The 18,182-nt window shown below is 40.9% G+C and overlaps 1 protein-coding gene across 2 annotated transcripts in view; it reads left to right on the forward strand.

The window, feature by feature from the left end:
* Nucleotides 1-18,182, forward strand: part of LOC108036901 (neurogenic protein mastermind) — a 72,312-nt gene that overhangs the window by 10,809 nt on the left and 43,321 nt on the right. The window contains exons 1-2 of one of the 2 annotated variants that reach the window (XM_017113282.3): nt 7,462-7,878; nt 8,926-9,922. In XM_017113282.3, the coding sequence (XP_016968771.3) occupies nt 9,233-9,922 (690 nt within the window). In that variant the 5' untranslated portion in view covers nt 7,462-7,878; nt 8,926-9,232. Of the gene's footprint in view, nt 1-7,461; nt 7,879-8,925; nt 9,923-18,182 lie in introns of those variants that run through there. The other variant, XM_017113281.3, reaches the window with a different exon arrangement.

Consider the following 18,182-nt stretch of genomic DNA (forward strand, 5'->3'; position numbering starts at 1 on the left):
AAAAATTCGAGAAAAATGGTAGAAAAATGTTTTCCCTGAAATTGCTTTTGTTGTGTACACAAGACCAAGGGAAAACAGGTTGCCAAGAAATAAAGGGGGAAAATGAAAAGCGGGAGGGTGACGTGAAGCTGCACTGCGATGGACTGAACTTCATTAATTAGCCTCATGAAATGCGGCTGCTAAACACGCCTTAATTACTGGGTCAAACATTGTATCTGTGTGTTTGCATCTTGTATCTCGGTGCGCGTGAGTGTGTGTGCGCGCATTTCCGGGCAGTCAAACATCTCGTTTGGTTCCAATTTGTTCAAATACAAACGCCACTCGCAGCATGAATTAATTAACGTTAATCAAGTTTCGCGCCCATAAAACAAAGTAAATAGAAAACTAGAAATATGCTGTGGGCACGAGTCTGGTCGAAATTCGTTAGCATTGGCTAAAACTAAGATAATAGAATACAATTTGTGTTATTTATAATTTGAATTACATATTATGATGATATTTTATGATATATTGATTTATTATGGTACTTATAATTTTTAATGTTGATAAAGTCATATTAATTAGTATCTATAGATACTGTATAGACAAAAAATATAAATATAAATAAAACTAAAACATTTTTTACACGTATAATGTTTATTATTCATCGTAGTTCAACCCTTCCTGCGTCATAAAATATATTTTGGTACTTTTTGCTACAAATTCATTTGTTATTTTTATGATTTAAGACGATTTCAGCTTATCGCAAGCGGCAATTTCATGGCTCTCAGCCGTCGTCACGTGTAGCTCATAAATATTTAAGCGAAATTTGTGGGGGTTTTGGAGGGACTTGGCTAAGGCAGAGACCGGACCGTTTTACATTTTATTTGTATTTTTTATAGTTTTGCGCGCGTTGTTTGTTAATTTAGCAAAAAGCATTGCGAACAGCAGACAATTTAAGGCTTCATTAATGGGCCGGGCGAACGAGGGGTTAATTCTGGGGCGTTAAACGAGGGGACCAGGGTGCACAGAGTGCAGGGATGGAACCGGAAGAGCGGTAGTGGGTTCGGCACGACTTGGAGGACACGAGATACACAGGCTCTTCCTCGCTCTGCCTCGTTCCGCACCGAGTCTTTTCGAGGATTACTCGCACCTGCCCAGGTACATTTACATTTAAGTACACACGGATAAATGTGTGAGTTGCCGAAGTCCTTAGGCAGGCCTCAGAATATGCCATATCCTTGCTGGATGACGACCGTGAAAACCGGAATCGTACAGTGGTTTTAAACGGCAAAACGAGAATAATTTAATTTAATTATAATACTTCATGGCATCAATACTCTTCACTCGAGTTTATACAACTTTACACTGCAAAAACGTTTTGAATACTTTTGAATCGTTGGCAGAGTGGTGCGCTCTTCGTCAATCGACATTCGGCAGGCATGAAAACAGAAATAGAAAATTAATTAAAGTTAGCAGGCAGGCAGTCAGGCATTTATACATTGTCCTATCCATTTTATGGGTTTTCCGTCCTTTCCGACCGTGGAAAGTCACCCTTGCGAGCGGGCGAGTCGAGCAGCAGAAAGCAGAAGAGCCTCGGCGAGTGGTGGGCCGATAAAATGTTGTACAACATGGGTTAAATGGGTGCAGCTGTGCGGAGATGAGGGGCTCACTCGAAAAGAGTGCGTCCTCGAAATGAAACGAAAGTAGGCGAATATTCTCCCAATATTCCTAGCGTTTTATACCTTGCTTTTGCTTTTTAAACAAAAAATTAGCAGGCATATCACTTATATTTGATAGGAAACTACTTTAAACTCCATTTATCCCTAAACACACCAAATATATTGGGTCAAATGGGTCAAGTTGTCAACTTAACCAATGATATAGTTACTCCTACACCAAGGAAATACATGGAAAACTACTATTTCAAGTAGTTTTACGGTCAAATAGTACGAATTTATTAAATAGTAACTTCTTTTAAAGGGTAATAATCATCCCTATAAACTTTTAAACAAATAAACAAATACAAACAAACCAACTTTTGTAACCCAAACTTTGTAAATCAGATCACCAGAGCCTAGGTTCCCACTATTAGGAGTGCAAAGTAACAAGAATCCTGGCACTGCCAATCATCATCTTGTATATTTTAATCAGCAGAGAGTGCACATTCCTGGCGAAGTTCGAGAAATGGCTGGGCCTCGGTTGGATCTCTTTGGAAATGGGAGCTCAGCAGGAGGAGCCATCCGGCTCCAGTGGGCTCCTCTTTTCCTCGACTACTTTTTGTGCTAGTTCGCTGAACAACCGGTTCCGTTGCCGTTGTTGCTCGTGTTTGGCACTTTGTTGTTGCCCTGTTGCGAATTTTCCTTGTTCACGGGGGTGTGTGTGTGTGTGTGTGGTGTATCCCGCTTGTGGGGCACTTGCCACTTTAGCATTTTACCACTGTACCGCCGCGCTGGCTTTTCTGAGCGCCGCATCGCTGGTGGCATGGAACAACAACAGTGGCGCCCTCTGCAATGTTGCTGCAGCATCGGTGGTAATGTTGCATGTTGCAGCTGTTGCAAGATACTCCTGAGCCCAACTCCACTCTGCCCCACTCCTGGCCGGGGCAAAAATCGCACGACATCTGTTTCGGGACCTGTTGTTGCTGCGGTGGCCGCTCAATGTTGCTGGTGGCGAAGTTGCTGCCGCTGTGCTGCTGCTGCAGCTGGCCAACAATTCGCATCTACTTGTGGGCTTTCCTTGATTTTTATTTATATCGCATTCGCCTTGCGGTTTTGCACTGCGTGTGAACTAAATCCTTGGAGTTTTATTCCAGTTCTCTGCGAGTAAAACAGAATTTCAAATTCAATGAGAATATTAGGGAAAAAGCTTTTACTTCCGGTTATAACGAACTGTCTTCAAATACTTTCCTAATTGGCCTGATAAGGGACTCTTATTATCAATTTGTTAGGGTGAAGTTCTAGTTCAGATAGAACAGACGCAAGAAATCTAAGAATCTTAAGTTGATTTATTAACATTACTTTATATATTATTAAATGGAATTAATTGTTTTTATTACAGCATTATTTAAAGTTTTTATTTAGTATTCATAACTTTTACATTGGTTTTTAATTTTTATTAAATTAATTAAATGTTTCATAAAACAGAAAATGTTGACATAACGTTTTCATGACTTTTAAAGCTCGCCATAAAACGATGAATCTTCTCAATTTATGAGGAAGGCGACCTAAAACGATTGTCTTTCGGCCAGTATGGCACTCGCTCGGGGTTTTCCCCAGGGCGCATGTGCAGAGACAATCAAGCTAATTGCGTGGAGATGTTGGTTCTGTACTTTCCACCCAAAACAGAACCCTCTTTGATGGCCCCCTCCGAACCCCACTCCTTAACCTCCTCGGCCGTCTCCTTTGCTCCAGCATTTTCTGCGGTTGTTTGGCTTCGAGTTTTCCTCGATTTTCCTCAGTCTGCCGCTCGCCTTGGTCCCGACCGGATGGTTTGGATTTTGGACCGGACTTCCAGTGGGGGCGGGCCACTCGAACGGGGGCGTGGCTCTGGGCGGAAAATTTGTGCGAGCTGCCGCCTGGCTTTTCGGTGGTTTTTGGCTCGAAAAGCGGATCTTTCTCGCAATTTGGATTAGGCGCCCAGCGCCTCCGAGCCGCATAGAGGCATAGAGAAAGAGAGCTTTTCCAGGCCAGCGAAAAGCGGAAAGTCCACCTTGGCTTTCCCCACAGCCTTGCTGTCTTTGGCCGCTTGCAGCCTGTTAGTTTCCGATAAAATTGACTTTTTGTCGCCGCCGTCGTTTGTCGTCTCTGCTTGTCGGTAGTTAGTTAGTTCGTCGCCTTCGTCACTGGAGGCGGCACCATTTTGTTTGGCGTCGTTTTCTCATGGGCCAACAGACGTTTCAGCCAGCCGACGGCTTCCAGCCTTCTTCGCTTTTCCTTTCCCCATTGCAATAAAATAATGTACACATCTGCTCGCCGTTTGCGGTTAAAGCCGCATCTATTGCGGGGCGGCTGGAAACGCGCGCGGTTTTTGCAGCTCCCAAATGAATGCATTAATTTTATTGCTGCCGTGCGTTTTACGATCATTGATCAGCTTATCAGATAAAATAGTACAGAATCCGTAGGAAATTATATAAGCTGCTTTGGTATTCACCTCAATTTAATACTAAGATACAAAGGCCGTAAATTCTGAAGCAATTTTTTGCTACACGCCGAAAAATTTGAGTCATTTGCCACTTAATTTGGGATAGCAATAGATAATAAATAGTTTATTTATACTTTTTATCAAGAATTAAATAAATGTCAGTAGTACATCCGAATACAGAAGATATTTGGATTGGTTGTACTTTTTAATAATGTTATAACAAAACAAAAGTATTTCTGTAAATATAAGTATGTTTATTTAGGTTTAAAACCTAAAGTACTGAATGTATCATAGAAACGTTTATGAATTGTTTTCTGTGTAGCTCACAGCATAAGCACACACATACTTGCACTTAACGAGCGAATAGAATGGCTCGCTCTCTCTCTCTTCGCTCCTCTCCCCAAACTAACCCCATCCCCACTCGCTCTTCCTCTTCGTCTCTCATAGGCGCAGTACCGTTTTGAGCACTAACAGCGGCGGCTAAAAACGCTTTGGAATCGCGCTGCTGCCGCCGCTGGGCGCCTGTTCGTTTTTGCGATAGACGCGCGACGTAAGTCGCCGCCGTTTCGCTTGTGTCTCTGTTTCGAATTCGATGCGATTCCGCTTCGAGTGCCGCACGCTGTTTCTCGCTTTTGGGCGCTGCGAGAAACGCGAGACGGACTACCGTCCGTTTCTGCCGCGTTTCTGTCGTCGCCGGCGATTTTTCAATTCGCGCCGATTTTGCAATGTTTTCGTATCGTGCCGGCGGCCGATGTTAAGGCCCCAACAGCAGAACTGGCGCGTGGAAACTTTAACAGTGGGCCTCGTATTTTCTCTCTCTGCGATTGCGTATGTACATTCATGTTATGCTCTCTGTCGCTGGAGCTCTTTGAGCAACGAGAACTAAGATCATTTCATTGGGTAAAAAATCTTAAAGATAAAACTCATACTGCATTGACTTCACATTCCACCTTTACATACATATAATATTTAAAGGATTGTTACTGTTAATAGAAAACTAAAGTAAATTTGCATCCTATAGAATATTTTTCAGTTTTAGTCTTATCATTTTCAAGATAATATATTTTAAAAGGAGGCAATAAAACCATTTTTTCTACAATGGGTGTTACTACCTGCTTAGCAATCTTTGGGATTTTGGTTTCACTGTACCTAGGCATTTATGGCCTGCGACACTCAGAGACATGCTGTTCTTATTTCCTAGGAATTCCCATTTCACTCGCTCTTTGGCCTAAAATTATCCACTCACTCAAATCATAAGAACACTTGGAGACAATTGTTAATCATACGCTTCCCAAAGTTGTTACAATATCGTTGCTGTCAACGTTGCAAGTACGTTTTCTTACATAACTGGAGAAGTATAAATTGTAAGTAGTAAGACCTCCTGTATGAACAGAACCATTATGGCCGTTATCGATTTCCTCCTGGAAACTCAGAAGAGCTGTGGCCGAAAATTAATGGTACCCCAACAAAGCCTTTTAATTAAAAATGCTAAGCCCCTTCAACATTTAAGGTCCCTGAAAATTCTCCTTGTTCCCTCGGGACTGATATATGTATTTCCTTATCAATACTTTTTAATATATATTAATATAGCAAAATAAAATGACGTAGAATTCAAATTTTAAATATGAAAATAAATAAGAATATCTATTTGTACTTTCTCTTTTTTGTAAAAAAGAAAAAGCAAATATACAATTCTTTTGAGATCTGATTTTTTTGTATTCTATACTAATTCTAAAAAACCTTAAAAAATAAAGTAAAGTTTTTAATTTTTTTTCGAATTTTAAGACCTTTAAACACAAAACTTAGAAGTGATTAAACCTGTTTCCGCTGATTATTTCTGCGATAATCGTAAATGAGAAGCACTTCGTGATTACGTGGGATTTGATCTTTTGCAGCTGTATTTCCGTTCCATTTGACACCGCCTACCTCAATGGGTTAACGGAGTTTTGTCTTTTAATTAAACGCAGCGGCGGCAGCGAAAACAACAACAACATTAGCAAAGAATAGCAAACAAATCGCTCGCCTCTAATTTGACCTTTTTTTGCGAGTGAGTCCGAGTGCGTTAGATGCTCTTTCACTCGGTTACTCTATCACTCAGATACTGTCGCTCTGTTACGAAGATTGCTCTCTCTACAGTACGAGATAACTCGCTCTGGAACGTACACTCTCTCTCGCTCTCTCCGTAATGCCCTCTCCCACTCGCACCTGGGGTGAGAGTGCTGCCCCCAGCTGTCTCGCTCATTCGCACTCGCCCGTTGCTTTCTCGCTCCCCCAGCCACCCACTCTCCCGCTCGGCCGCTTTCTCCGCCTGCCGAGGCTGAGCGCCTGCTACTCGGTTCGGCCAAACCGCCGTTCGCTTGTATGCGAGTGGCTTTTTGTTTTTGTTTCGAACGCGAGTAAAGTCGCGCTGGCGTTTTCAAAAGTTCCCCGATTTCGACCAAAACCGACGACTAACAGCCCAAAAACCAGTTTCCACTGCCGCCAAGGAGTTTGGGCTCCAGGGTCTTGGCTTAGCCCTCTCATCTCGCCTCTTGTTTACAGCTTAATTTGCCTGCATCACCCCGGTTGTTACGCTCCAGCCCCTTTCGTCCACGTGCCGCACAACGTACGCTATACAGTCGAACTTCCTTAAATCGGACCACCGGAAGTGAGACATCTCGGGTTTTTAGGACATTAAAGATTATTATAATAACCCAAAATAGGTGATTTAACAATGATGTTTATAACAATTTAGTATGATAAAATGAATATATATAAGTTGATGTATTTAAAATTAATCGTATAACTGACCTTCTCATAATTATTATTAATATTTTTATTATTATATTCCTACATTACTAAATAGTAACTGTATAATCTCTGAATTATTCAATACTCTCTGCAGTCTAAACTCTGAATAATTATTTTCTATCTACAAGACCTCTATATTAAAGAATTATTTTTTATAAATATACTAATAAGAGTTATTTTCTTTATACTTAGGTGAACTTAAAGTTAAAAAAAAACTTTATATTGTAAATTTAATACAATGTTGTTGAATTATATTACATTTATTAGATAGTAAAACTGTTCAAAAATGATTGCTAAACAAAATTGCTATGCTTAGAAATATATTTTATAAAATTTGTAATGTTTTATAGACACTTATAGGCTCTTGAAGTTCTGCTGTGTTGCACATTAGGCATAAGTGGCCAGAGGTTTTGCTCATTTGCGCCTCTGCAACATCCAGAGTCGTCGTCGGGTGTCGCTCGTCGCCGTTCGTTTTTCGCCCCAACGACCGTTGACTCTTTCCACAGCTCTATGGAGCCCACATAGCACGCCACACGCCACACAGCACTCGGCGCACTCAGCACCATCCAAGGCCCACGGCCAGGCACCACGAGCACCGAGCCCCAACCGTTCCGTGCCGTCCATCAGTCATTCATTCAACCGCCAGACGCGGCGCAGGCCAGTTGAGTGTGTCAGTCTCCCATTGCCGATTCCGCCTGCGATTCCGAGTCCGATTCCGATTCCTACACCGACTACGTGTACGACTTCCACTTCGATTCCGATTCCGATTCCGAATTCAAATCCGATGCCATTGGGCTTTGTTGGTTCTCCGTTTCTCGTCTTTTCGAGACACGCGAATGTGTATAAGAAAACGCGCAACGGCCGCTCGCGTTTTGCCAGCGATTAATGGGTTTAATCAGCTTTGCTTGACTTGCCTGACACTGAGCGAAAAGATGGCAAACTAAATATTGAAGACAATAAAATGATGTACATCAAAACTGTTTATCTTAGTATTATTGATGCTTATGATTCAGATGAAATCTTAAAGATATTTTCCCTTAAATCTTAAAATGAAATGAATGAGTTTTTCTATTTTTGTTCTCCATGTGAACTAAATTTTTCGTAGTGTGCATGCTCCTTTGACAACGGCTTATTATTAACACAAAACGTTTAACTATGAATTATTTAAAGATTATGTATATAAATGTATCAGTAAGATACTTTTCATAAAACTTTCAATTCCAAAGCGGAACATTTGGCAATTTTTCTTCAAGTGTAACTTCATTTATTCTAGTGTACATGTCACTTAGCTAGTTAAAAGCGATATCAAAATCACTTAAAAATAGTACAAAAATTGATATCCGTAAGATACTTTCTTAAATATCCAAGTGTAATTGAATTCTTAACAACTTAGAAAATGCCTAAGCGTTATCAGAATTCAAAGATTCGACTCTTCAAAGCTAGCAAAATGTATATTTTCAAGTCTTGACAAACCTAATGAAATTGAATTGAAGGGTATCTTTTATTCACTCCTTCCAGTGCTTAAAGAGTATTTCTTGTTCTTCGAGTAATGTGCACTTGCATTGTTTTTATCAGTTCTTTGAAATTGTGTTTGTCGATTTATTTTGTTTATAATTTGTTGTGGTTTCTTTTATAAGTATTGGAGTGTTCGTATTGACATTACTCACATGCTCTTTGTTGCTCTCACTTTCCGCTGCTTATCAGTTATTTCGTTCATATTCAGTTTCGCTTCCAACCTATCCATAAATCGCCTAATTTCGAATAGAAATTAGAGCGTAGAATAGCGTAAATGACCTTGGGACAGATAAGAAAGTGACTTTCGTATTGGACTTAAGAATATTAAATAGTTAAATTGCAAAAATATGAATTCTAAATTGTTAAATTTTTGAAGATGTTATCTTTAAGTACATCTTTACATCTTTCCGGAAGAGAAACCCACACAATTTTATAAGGTTTTAGACAACTATTTTTTGAACTTGAAACTAATTTACTTTTATCTATTTCTCCTTGCAGGACTCGCCACAGGATGTTGACCTGTCTTTCTTGTGGCCGCTTTCACCTGCCCCAGCAGCGACTTTCCTCACACCTCTCCGCGTAGAACAAACACTTCCGGTATTGCAGCGCGGGAACAGCGGCAATCAGAGGCGCTGCCAGCAACATCAGGCGATATCTGAGTTATAGACACCGATATATATATATATTCGCCGCCGCTGTCGCCGCCTTGTTCTTCGCGATTTCGTCGCCGTCAGCGTTCGCCGCCGACTGAGACGAAAGCTGCGAAGCAACGAGCGCCAGCGAAAGCCTCACCACGGACGCATTTATGGATGCGGGCGGCCTGCCAGTTTTCCAGAGCGCCAGCCAAGGAGCCGCCGTCGCCCAACAGCAACAACAGCAGCAGCAACACCAGCAGCAGCAGCAACATCTGAATCTCCAGTTGCACCAACAGCACTTGGGCCTCCACCTGCAGCAGCAACAGCAGCTGCAACTGCAACAGCAGCAACACAATGCCCAGGCGCAGCAGCAGCAGCAGATCCAAGTGCAGCAGCAACAGCAGCAGCAGCAACACTCGCCCTACAATGCCAACCTGGGAGCAACAGGCGGAATTGCTGGAATCACTGGCGGCAACGGAGCTGGCGGCCCTGCGAATCCAGGAGCGGTACCCTCGGCTGGGGGAGACTCCATGCCCACCAAGCGGATGCCGGTCGTCGATCGCCTGCGACGCCGCATGGAGAACTACCGCCGCCGGCAGACGGACTGCGTGCCACGCTATGAGCAGGCCTTCAGCACCGTCTGCGAGCAGCAGAACCAGGAGACCACCGTCCTCCAGAAGCGCTTCCTCGAGAGCAAGAACAAGCGGGCGGCCAAGAAGACCGACAAGAAGCTGCCCGATCCCTCGCAGCAGCAGCAGCACCAGCAGCAGCAACACCAGCAGCAGCAACATCAGCAGCACCAGCAACACCAGCAGGCCCAGACAATGTTAGCCGGACAGCTGCAGAGCAGTGTTCATGTGGTGAGTCCTACGGACCTAAGGTCCTTATGGTTAAGCTTATTTATCTGTACTTTTGTGGGGAGTTCTAGGAAGAGGCAACCAAACCTATTAGTTTATCTACAATTTACAATTGCATCTTAAAACACATCAAAATCTATAAAGAAATAAATTGTTCTTCATATTAATAGTCAAGAAAATACTGTAGTTACTAAAGTATTAAAACCAGAACATTCCTGACAATTTCGTAATTAGTTTATCTGCTAGATACATGTTTTAAAGTTTTTGGAAAATTTTTTTTAGATTGATTTTACATAGTCATTTGTTTGTGTGTAGTGACTTTTAAACAAAATAGAAGGTTAAAAATAAATTAACATTCAGATCTATTTCATGCATTAGTAATATTTATTAATCATTCTATTAATCACCGATAATTTAAACAGACATTTAAAAATAAAAAGACAAATGTGAGTAGTAGTTATTTCACAATTAAACACCAATTAGTAATTTTCTTACTTTGTTTCTGAATCACAAGCAAATCCTTAAGCAATAATTGAAAGCAGTGATTCAAATCCGATGATTCAAATCTGAATCCGCCTTTATCGACATCAGATTGGCCCTAGCGCCGAGTTCTTGCAAGATGAGATTGTGAAATCGATTCGGAATTTCATTGGGGTTTCAAAAGAGCCTGGGATTATCTCGGCGAATGCAAATCGCATCCAGCAGATACGCGGGCATCTCATCAATGCACGGTTGCCTCACATTAGAGCTGGTGCAGTCCGCGGTCTCAAAAGAGCAGCGAAATAAATACGAAGCCAGCAATCCAAGCGGAGAATGCACGTACATATATACACAAAATAATAATGAGGTCAGCGATTTTTTTTCTGTATTTTTGTGTGTGCTGCTTTTTTGTACTCTTTCGGTTTCAGTTCAGTTTCACTCACACACAGCTCGCATTCGAACTGCGCCGCCAACTTGTAGCTACAAGATACATTCGCTGTAGCTACAAGCAATTGTAGGTACTACTTAGCTGACTTTTTGACGTTCCTTTGGTTGCATTTGAAAATACCTTGAACAACAAGCAGCAGCAGCAGCAGCGGCAGCAGCAGTAAAGCGGCACCGCAAAAAAGTTGTGTATTTTACAAATCAAAAGATTTTTTTCCAAGTGATGCAAGTCGCGAATCTCAACGGCCTCTGGCTTATATAATTGTTAGTTCTGTCGACAATCCGTCAAGCGACCCCATCGCAGCTTGTAATTACCAGAGGCAGCTCTAGCCCGAGACTCTGACTCTGCTTCTGATTCCGACTCGGAGTTTCTATTTCTTTTATCTGGGCGACGCGGAACGTGAGGTATTCGTCGTCTCCACGAGATCTGTTCTATTTTTTCGGTTCGGTTCTCTGCGACTTGGAGTGGAGTGGAAAAGTTTTCCGCATCCGCCTGGCCAAGTCATTTGTGTCGTTTGGCACTACTGTGCACCACTGCCCCTCCTCGCCCATCAGCACGTAATTATTCATCGTCGACTGGTAGTTGCTGATGATTTGTCCCCCTTCATTTGAATTCTTTTCATATGCAAAAAGTTGATTTGGCCCGGCCTGCAGCTAAGGATGAGGATGCTGGGATGGCTGGGGTCCAATAGGGAAAAATGTCTCCAAAGAAAAAGCCATTCAGAAGGGTACCTTCTGATTAAGTTATTAGTGAAGTATATAACTATATTTTTCTACTTTATCTGTGTCATAAAATACGTATAAATATGTTTCAATCCTTTAACGTTAGCAAATAATGTTTTCCGACTCATTTTGGGTAGCAATTGTATTTTTTAGACCCTGGTCTTATACGATATTTGATTTTGATTATACTATTTCTTCTAAAATAATTCAGAAAAAAAGTGTTAAAGCTAATAGGCAGTTATAAGGAGAACCCTCTTAAATAGCGTCAAAATATAATATATAACTATGATGTTTAGATACTGAGAGTATTTTTGAAAAGTTCCCGAACCAAAAATCAAATTCTTAACATTTGAAAACACTCTAATAGCCCTTTACATGTTTGTACTTTACTGATTTGACCGTTTCCATGGATCCTCCAATAATTGGACTAATTTAATTACTCTCTGATTTCGCTGCTAACCACCCATCCATTGCTTTGGCATCTCGCCGGCGAATTAATGATCAATGGAATGGACTGGGAGCGGTTAGTCTAACTTGGCTTTTCACTTTTCATTTCTTTTATTTCGCTGCTGCTTTTACTGTTTTGGAAAACTTTTACTGATTGTTGCCTCCGCCGCCTGCGGTTGCCGGTGAAAATCGCTGGAAATTGCGGCCGTTGTAGCCGGTGCAACATGCAAAACAAGAAAGCAACATCGTCGGCAGCAGCAGCAACAATAAACCGAGGCCAACATATTGTTTATAATGCGTTGTTGTTTGTTTTTATTTTATTTGGGAAAGTCGCGTGTTGCAGTTTCTTCTTCGGCCTCTTCTAGCCGCACTTTTTCCCCCGTTTTTCTTCACTTTTTTATTGTGTTTTATTCATTGTTGCCAATTTTCACTTCACTTTGGGTCGTGTGGCATTTTCTGACAGCCGTCAGTCATTCAGTCAAAGTCTCGAAGCGCAGTCAACAAAACAAAAGTTGCATGAGCGATCTGCCCCGCCCCCTTTTAGCCCACCGCTGAAATCCTTCGCCTCCATCGCCGACTTTCCCGCTTTTCCGCCCCAACTCATCGCGCGGATTGTTGTTTGTTTCAAGTGCCTCGGCTTCGGCTTCTGTTGTTGCTGATGTTTTCGTTGCTGTTGCCTCTTGATTGACAAGTGACAACATATTATTGGCGTATCGTTGCAAGCTTAGATTATTTGTTGCTGGGTTGTTGTGGTTCCATTGGCATTGTTTATCGCTCCTGCAGAAGCCCCGCCACCTCTCGTGGGCGTGGCCAGAGAAGTTACTTAAATTACGATGAGCGGGTAATTTATATATTGAGGTTGTTAAGGTGAAATTCTACAACAAACTTAAGGAAAGCTATGAAAATTACAAAGGGATTGGAAGGCTATAGGAGTTTTGAATAGTACTTTAAAGATACTTTATGAATCTCAACCATTGAGGAACAACTTACTGTTCTGGTTAATCATTTTAGCTATTTTAAAGTAAAGTTAGGGTTTCCAATATCTAGAAGTAGGTCTCTTTTAAATGGCAAATGATTATCATTGATAACATTAAACATGTGCAATAGATGTGGAAAATATGTCTTGGCTGACCATTAATCTCAAGTAAATATTCTAATTGGTGTAGATGTTTCCAGAACTTACCTGAACATCCTTCTCCGCCATCTCAAGAAATATAAAATTCATTGTCCGGGTTCAATGTTTAATTTATTACACATTACTCCCAAGTTTTTGGCTTGGCTTTCTTGTTCAACTTGTCGACAATTTATGTATTTTAAACATTTTACACATTTTCGTTAAATGCATCATTTATCTTCGACTTGCCATCGAAGTTGGGGCAGACTGAAAATTGCCAAACCGCCCACTGGGGAAGCCCCCCACCGGTGGCCTCCGCCCATGTCTTGCGAAAGGGGATTCACCTTAGCAGTCCACACCCCTTGCGTGCTCCATCTTTTGGCCTAACGAAGATACAGAGGGGGTTGAGTGGGTTCAGTGAAAAAAAGAAGGGCCTGTAAGTGGGGGAGAAAGCAGGGGCGTGGAACGGAAAGGGGCGGGGGTTAACAGCGACGCCACTGCCGTGGCTTCAGCAAAATCGATTCCATTTCGACAAATGGGAGAAGGCAAACAGCCGAAAAAAGCAAAGAAAACGAATTGCAGACGGAAAACTGAATGCGGCCTGCACTTGACTACAGAAGGGGGGATACATGAATTGATATATACAGTATATAGCAAATGATGTGCGGGCTATATAGCTATATAGCCGGCGGAATAAATTATTGCCGGATTTCTGGAATAATATTGTTGCAGAAGGCAATTCATTCTCTTCGATTATTTCTTATCATTTATTGCATCATTTTCGGTGACGAGCTTAACTTCACTTTGTAATGCTTTCTCGAGATAATGCCATTTGAAGGCTTAACTTTCCTTGTACAAGTAATTTAATATAAAGGTTTTAATAAAATAATAATATATTTTACATTTTTTTTTAAAATTTTTGCATTTATATTTTAAAACTTTTGAGTAAGATGAATCAAAAATGTTCGATATAAATCTAACACATTACAAATTTGTTGAATACTTTAAGATATATTTTATAGAAAACTATAGATTATATCTTTTTACTTACAAGTTGTCGCTAAAATAATTTATCTCCATTATTTAAATGTACTATTTTCAAGTTAATCCTACTGTGGTCTTTGCACAGTGGGGCTCATTGCATTTTTGTCACTTGCAGTGAATTAAAGAGTTCTTGTATATGCTCGTTGCACTTCAAAGACTTCCTTTTGGTGCGTGATATCCTTGTGCCTTGTGCAGGGAACCCCAAAATAAAGCTGACTGAAAAGAGGGGAGTTGTGGGAACAGGTGCCCAAAAAACGCCCACATACACACACCCACCTATATCCACAATGAATTTTGCATCTTTTATTTATTATGTTTGGCAAATTTCATTGCATATTAAAAATGCAATTTTCCACAAGAAGAGGAGCTTTGCCTTCACCTTCCTGCCATCCGGCCATTTATCCATTGCCATCCCTCGGCGTTTCGGGCCGTCAAAGCTCCTGTTGGTCCTGCGAGCTTTAAGTTCTTGAGTCTGGCTTTTGTCAATTGTCTTAAACATTTTAATTGCTTTACGTTTGTCGTTGTTTTTGCTGTTGTCAGGGCAAAATAATAAACAAGAGAAAGGCGTACCAGAAAATGCCGAAAAGTATGGGGTTTGTGTGCGGTTTGTCGAGTGGCTGACTGTAGATTTTTAACCCTTAAATAATAATCGCTTGGTAATGGCATTCTTTTTTTCGCTTGTATTTAGGGATTTTCATTGGGGACGCAGGGGAATTCTTTGTGTTTTTTTATTTTGATTTTTTCTTGCGAGCCATCCACACATCATCAGCAAAACAAACCGGGCGGAACTTCCCCTACCCTTCCGCCGTCCTTCTGCTGTTGCTCTTTCGCTTTGGCCTTTAAAATCGATAAACTCATTTTGAAGTTGTGCCCACACACACACACATCCCGACTAGGAAAACACACAGATACACACGCTAACTTGGATGGGTACATTTTACTTACTTTTATTTTCACTGAGCCTACGAGAACGCCCCCGCTTACCATCTCTCAGGTCCCTGAAGTTATCCACTATCCCACCATAAACATTCCTTGAAGTACCATATATTTTGGCTAATTAATTTGATTTAGAAAGGATTGCAGACAAAGAGAAGGACTTTGTATATTCTCGATGAGTTGCAAATATTTGTGGCATCTTCAGAGCTCGAACACTTTTCACTTAAAATTACCAGTTCGTGTCGATGGGAATAGTTAACCCCTAAATGACGCCAGTCGGGCGCCATTCTGGGCTTCCCTTATGCACTTTGGCATCCACATCCTCGTCCGCATCCGCATCCCAAAGGACGTCGAGGTCCCCGGGCTTGCATTCAATTTGTGTGTCGATTACATGAAATGAGCTCTTGGCCGCTTGGCCGGGAAATGGAAAAGCTGATGAAGAGCGGGTTTATATGCAAAATTAAGCCAAACACGGCTCGTGTGTCAAAGGCAAATGTGGTCGATTGATTTGTCCGGCCATAAAAACAGTCAAGGGAACGCAAATGGAACTGGGGAATTGGCAATGGCAATTTTGGAAGATGATAATGAGAGTATACTCACTGATTTACAAAAATTGCATTTATACTTAAATGGATTGCAAAATTTGTTCAATGGAAATGTATAAATAATTAATGAAAACTATATTGTAATGATATTGATAAATCAGAATCTGGTTTCAGACAATATCACCTAAAATGTATGGCAAAAATTTTTTATTCAACCATATGGAATACATTTAAAATTCCTACTCTTTTGCATTTTGGAAATTGGTAATGTGAGTATTCTCAGCATTTCATTTACTTATTTTTTCTAAAATCAAAAAAAAAAAAAATGGTAGTAACACTATTTCAATATAAATTTATAAATAATCAATGAGCACTTGGTTTATATTTTGATCAATCAGAATCTGGTTTTAGACAACATCCCCTAAAATGTATTTCATTACTCAACCTTATGGAATACATTAAAAATCTCAATTTTAATAAATCTATCTCCCCTAACAAATTGATTTATTATCTCTTTCATAAATGATGAATGAGTAAATCTGGCTTGGTTATTGATACTTATGGACATATTCCTGCAGCATCCGTCCCCCAAAATGAGTGACATTTATCGCCTGCAATCTTGTCCCCCCAATAAAGTCCTGTTCATCCCTAAAACCTGTATGTGTAACACCAGATTCTTTTCCATCACCAGTTCGCAAACTTTCATCATGCTTGGCTCTTTCCGATTTCCTATAACCACCCTCCGAAGTCAAACCACCCCCACCCCCCGCTGGCTGGCAAGTGTCTATACAGTCCTGCCAATAACCATAACGATTATGTTCGTGCAACATGTGACATCAACCGTTTCATATAGAATAGCTTGATGTTTTCCCTAGCTAGAAGTATTTCATTTAGCTCTAGACTCCGTTTTAGTTTCCCACCTGCAGTTTTCACTTTGCATGCTGAAAGTTGTGAGGTTTCCTAATGAGCATCCCCTGAAATTCCGGTTGAGCTTCATCTGCTGCCGAGGCCCACGCGGCGTATGCTTAATACTCGGCATATGGACAAATGCCCCTCGAAGTGATTAGCTTTCATGGCTAGCAGCCCGAGTCCTGAAACAATGGCACTTGACCAATTCCACGGGGAGGCACGGAGGCATTGTAGACGGGGCTTTTGGGGGCACTTTACGGGGATTTGTAGATCTGCAGCCGCGGCCAGCGGCAGCAGAGAAAATTTTTCATTACTTTACTGGAGCGGAAATGGCAAATTAACTGCACAAACACACGGCCACGTGTGTGCGTGAGAGCGTGTTTGTATGCTCATTTATTCATTACATTGCATGCGCCCCCCACTTAACCCCCACCCTCGGTCCCCCCTCCCACCCCCCTGCCTCCCCACGACAGCCCGCTTTCACCAATCCTATTGACTTCGAATGCGAAAAGTCGTTTTCGGGGCAGGGACAATGTTTATCTGAGCGATGATATAGACTGTGGGGAAGGTACAGTTTACCTTTCTATGGGACTTGGGACTTAAATCTTAAGGGGTCAATCTATTACGCTAGTTCCACTTCCCAAATATATGCAGTTATTATAAATTAATTTAGTTAAAAATTTAAAAATCTTTAAAAATGTGGAGTGGGGATAGTAAAAAAAATAATAGAAAAAAGGGTTGAATATATCAGCTAATGAATCAAAGAAATATCAGATAATTATTTGAAGAAGATAATGATAATAATAAAAGATAATAATAATAATAAAAGATAATAATAATAATAAAAGAAAATAATAATAATAAAAGAAAATAATAATAATAAAAGAAAATCAATAATAAATGCCCCAAAGTATTGTCATCATAAAACATTTTTTTTGGTGATTGCGCATTTTACCAAATTGAAATCTAACAAAAGCTCAAGAACTAGTAGAAGTTTGTGAATTATATTATATTTTTCTTGTAATAATATATTTCTATTCAGTTTAAAGTTCTTTCTTTTTTAGTTATTCTTTTTATAAACTAAAAAATGCCCAAAAATACAACTTTAATTACGCGTTCTTTAAAAACCCCACCACACAGAGCCATACAGAGTTTTATCGTGAACGTTGCGTCATTGAGTCAGCTTTGTTTACACTGCGGACGTTTGTAAATGTTAAAAATAAATGGGCATTTAACAAAAAACAAAGCGGCTGGCAAAAGACGAACAGGAGACGACGCACCGTCAACGTCACCAATGTCAGCGATGACGAAATGTTTGCGAATAAGCACGGGCCGCCTCCAACAAATAGAAATGCTAAATGAATCGTGGATGTGAGACAATGAGTGTCCATCCGACATGTGGAAAAAGTTTACGTCCGAGTGGGTTTTTCATTCGCTGTGCTCTCTGCCCAGGGTGGTGCATACACTGCGAGAAGCGAAAAGCGACGCCGCCGCCGGAAGTTCAAGAGGTGACAATGAGACAACGAGGAAGGCACAGTCACTTTAAAAAATACAAAAACAAAGCAAGGGGGGTGCCAAGGGGACACAACTGGACAATTGGCGGCGGCATTCACTTGAAGCA

Source organism: Drosophila biarmipes, chromosome 2R, assembly GCF_025231255.1.
Source record: "Drosophila biarmipes strain raj3 chromosome 2R, RU_DBia_V1.1, whole genome shotgun sequence".
In the NCBI taxonomy this organism is placed as follows: Eukaryota; Metazoa; Arthropoda; class Insecta; order Diptera; family Drosophilidae; genus Drosophila; species Drosophila biarmipes.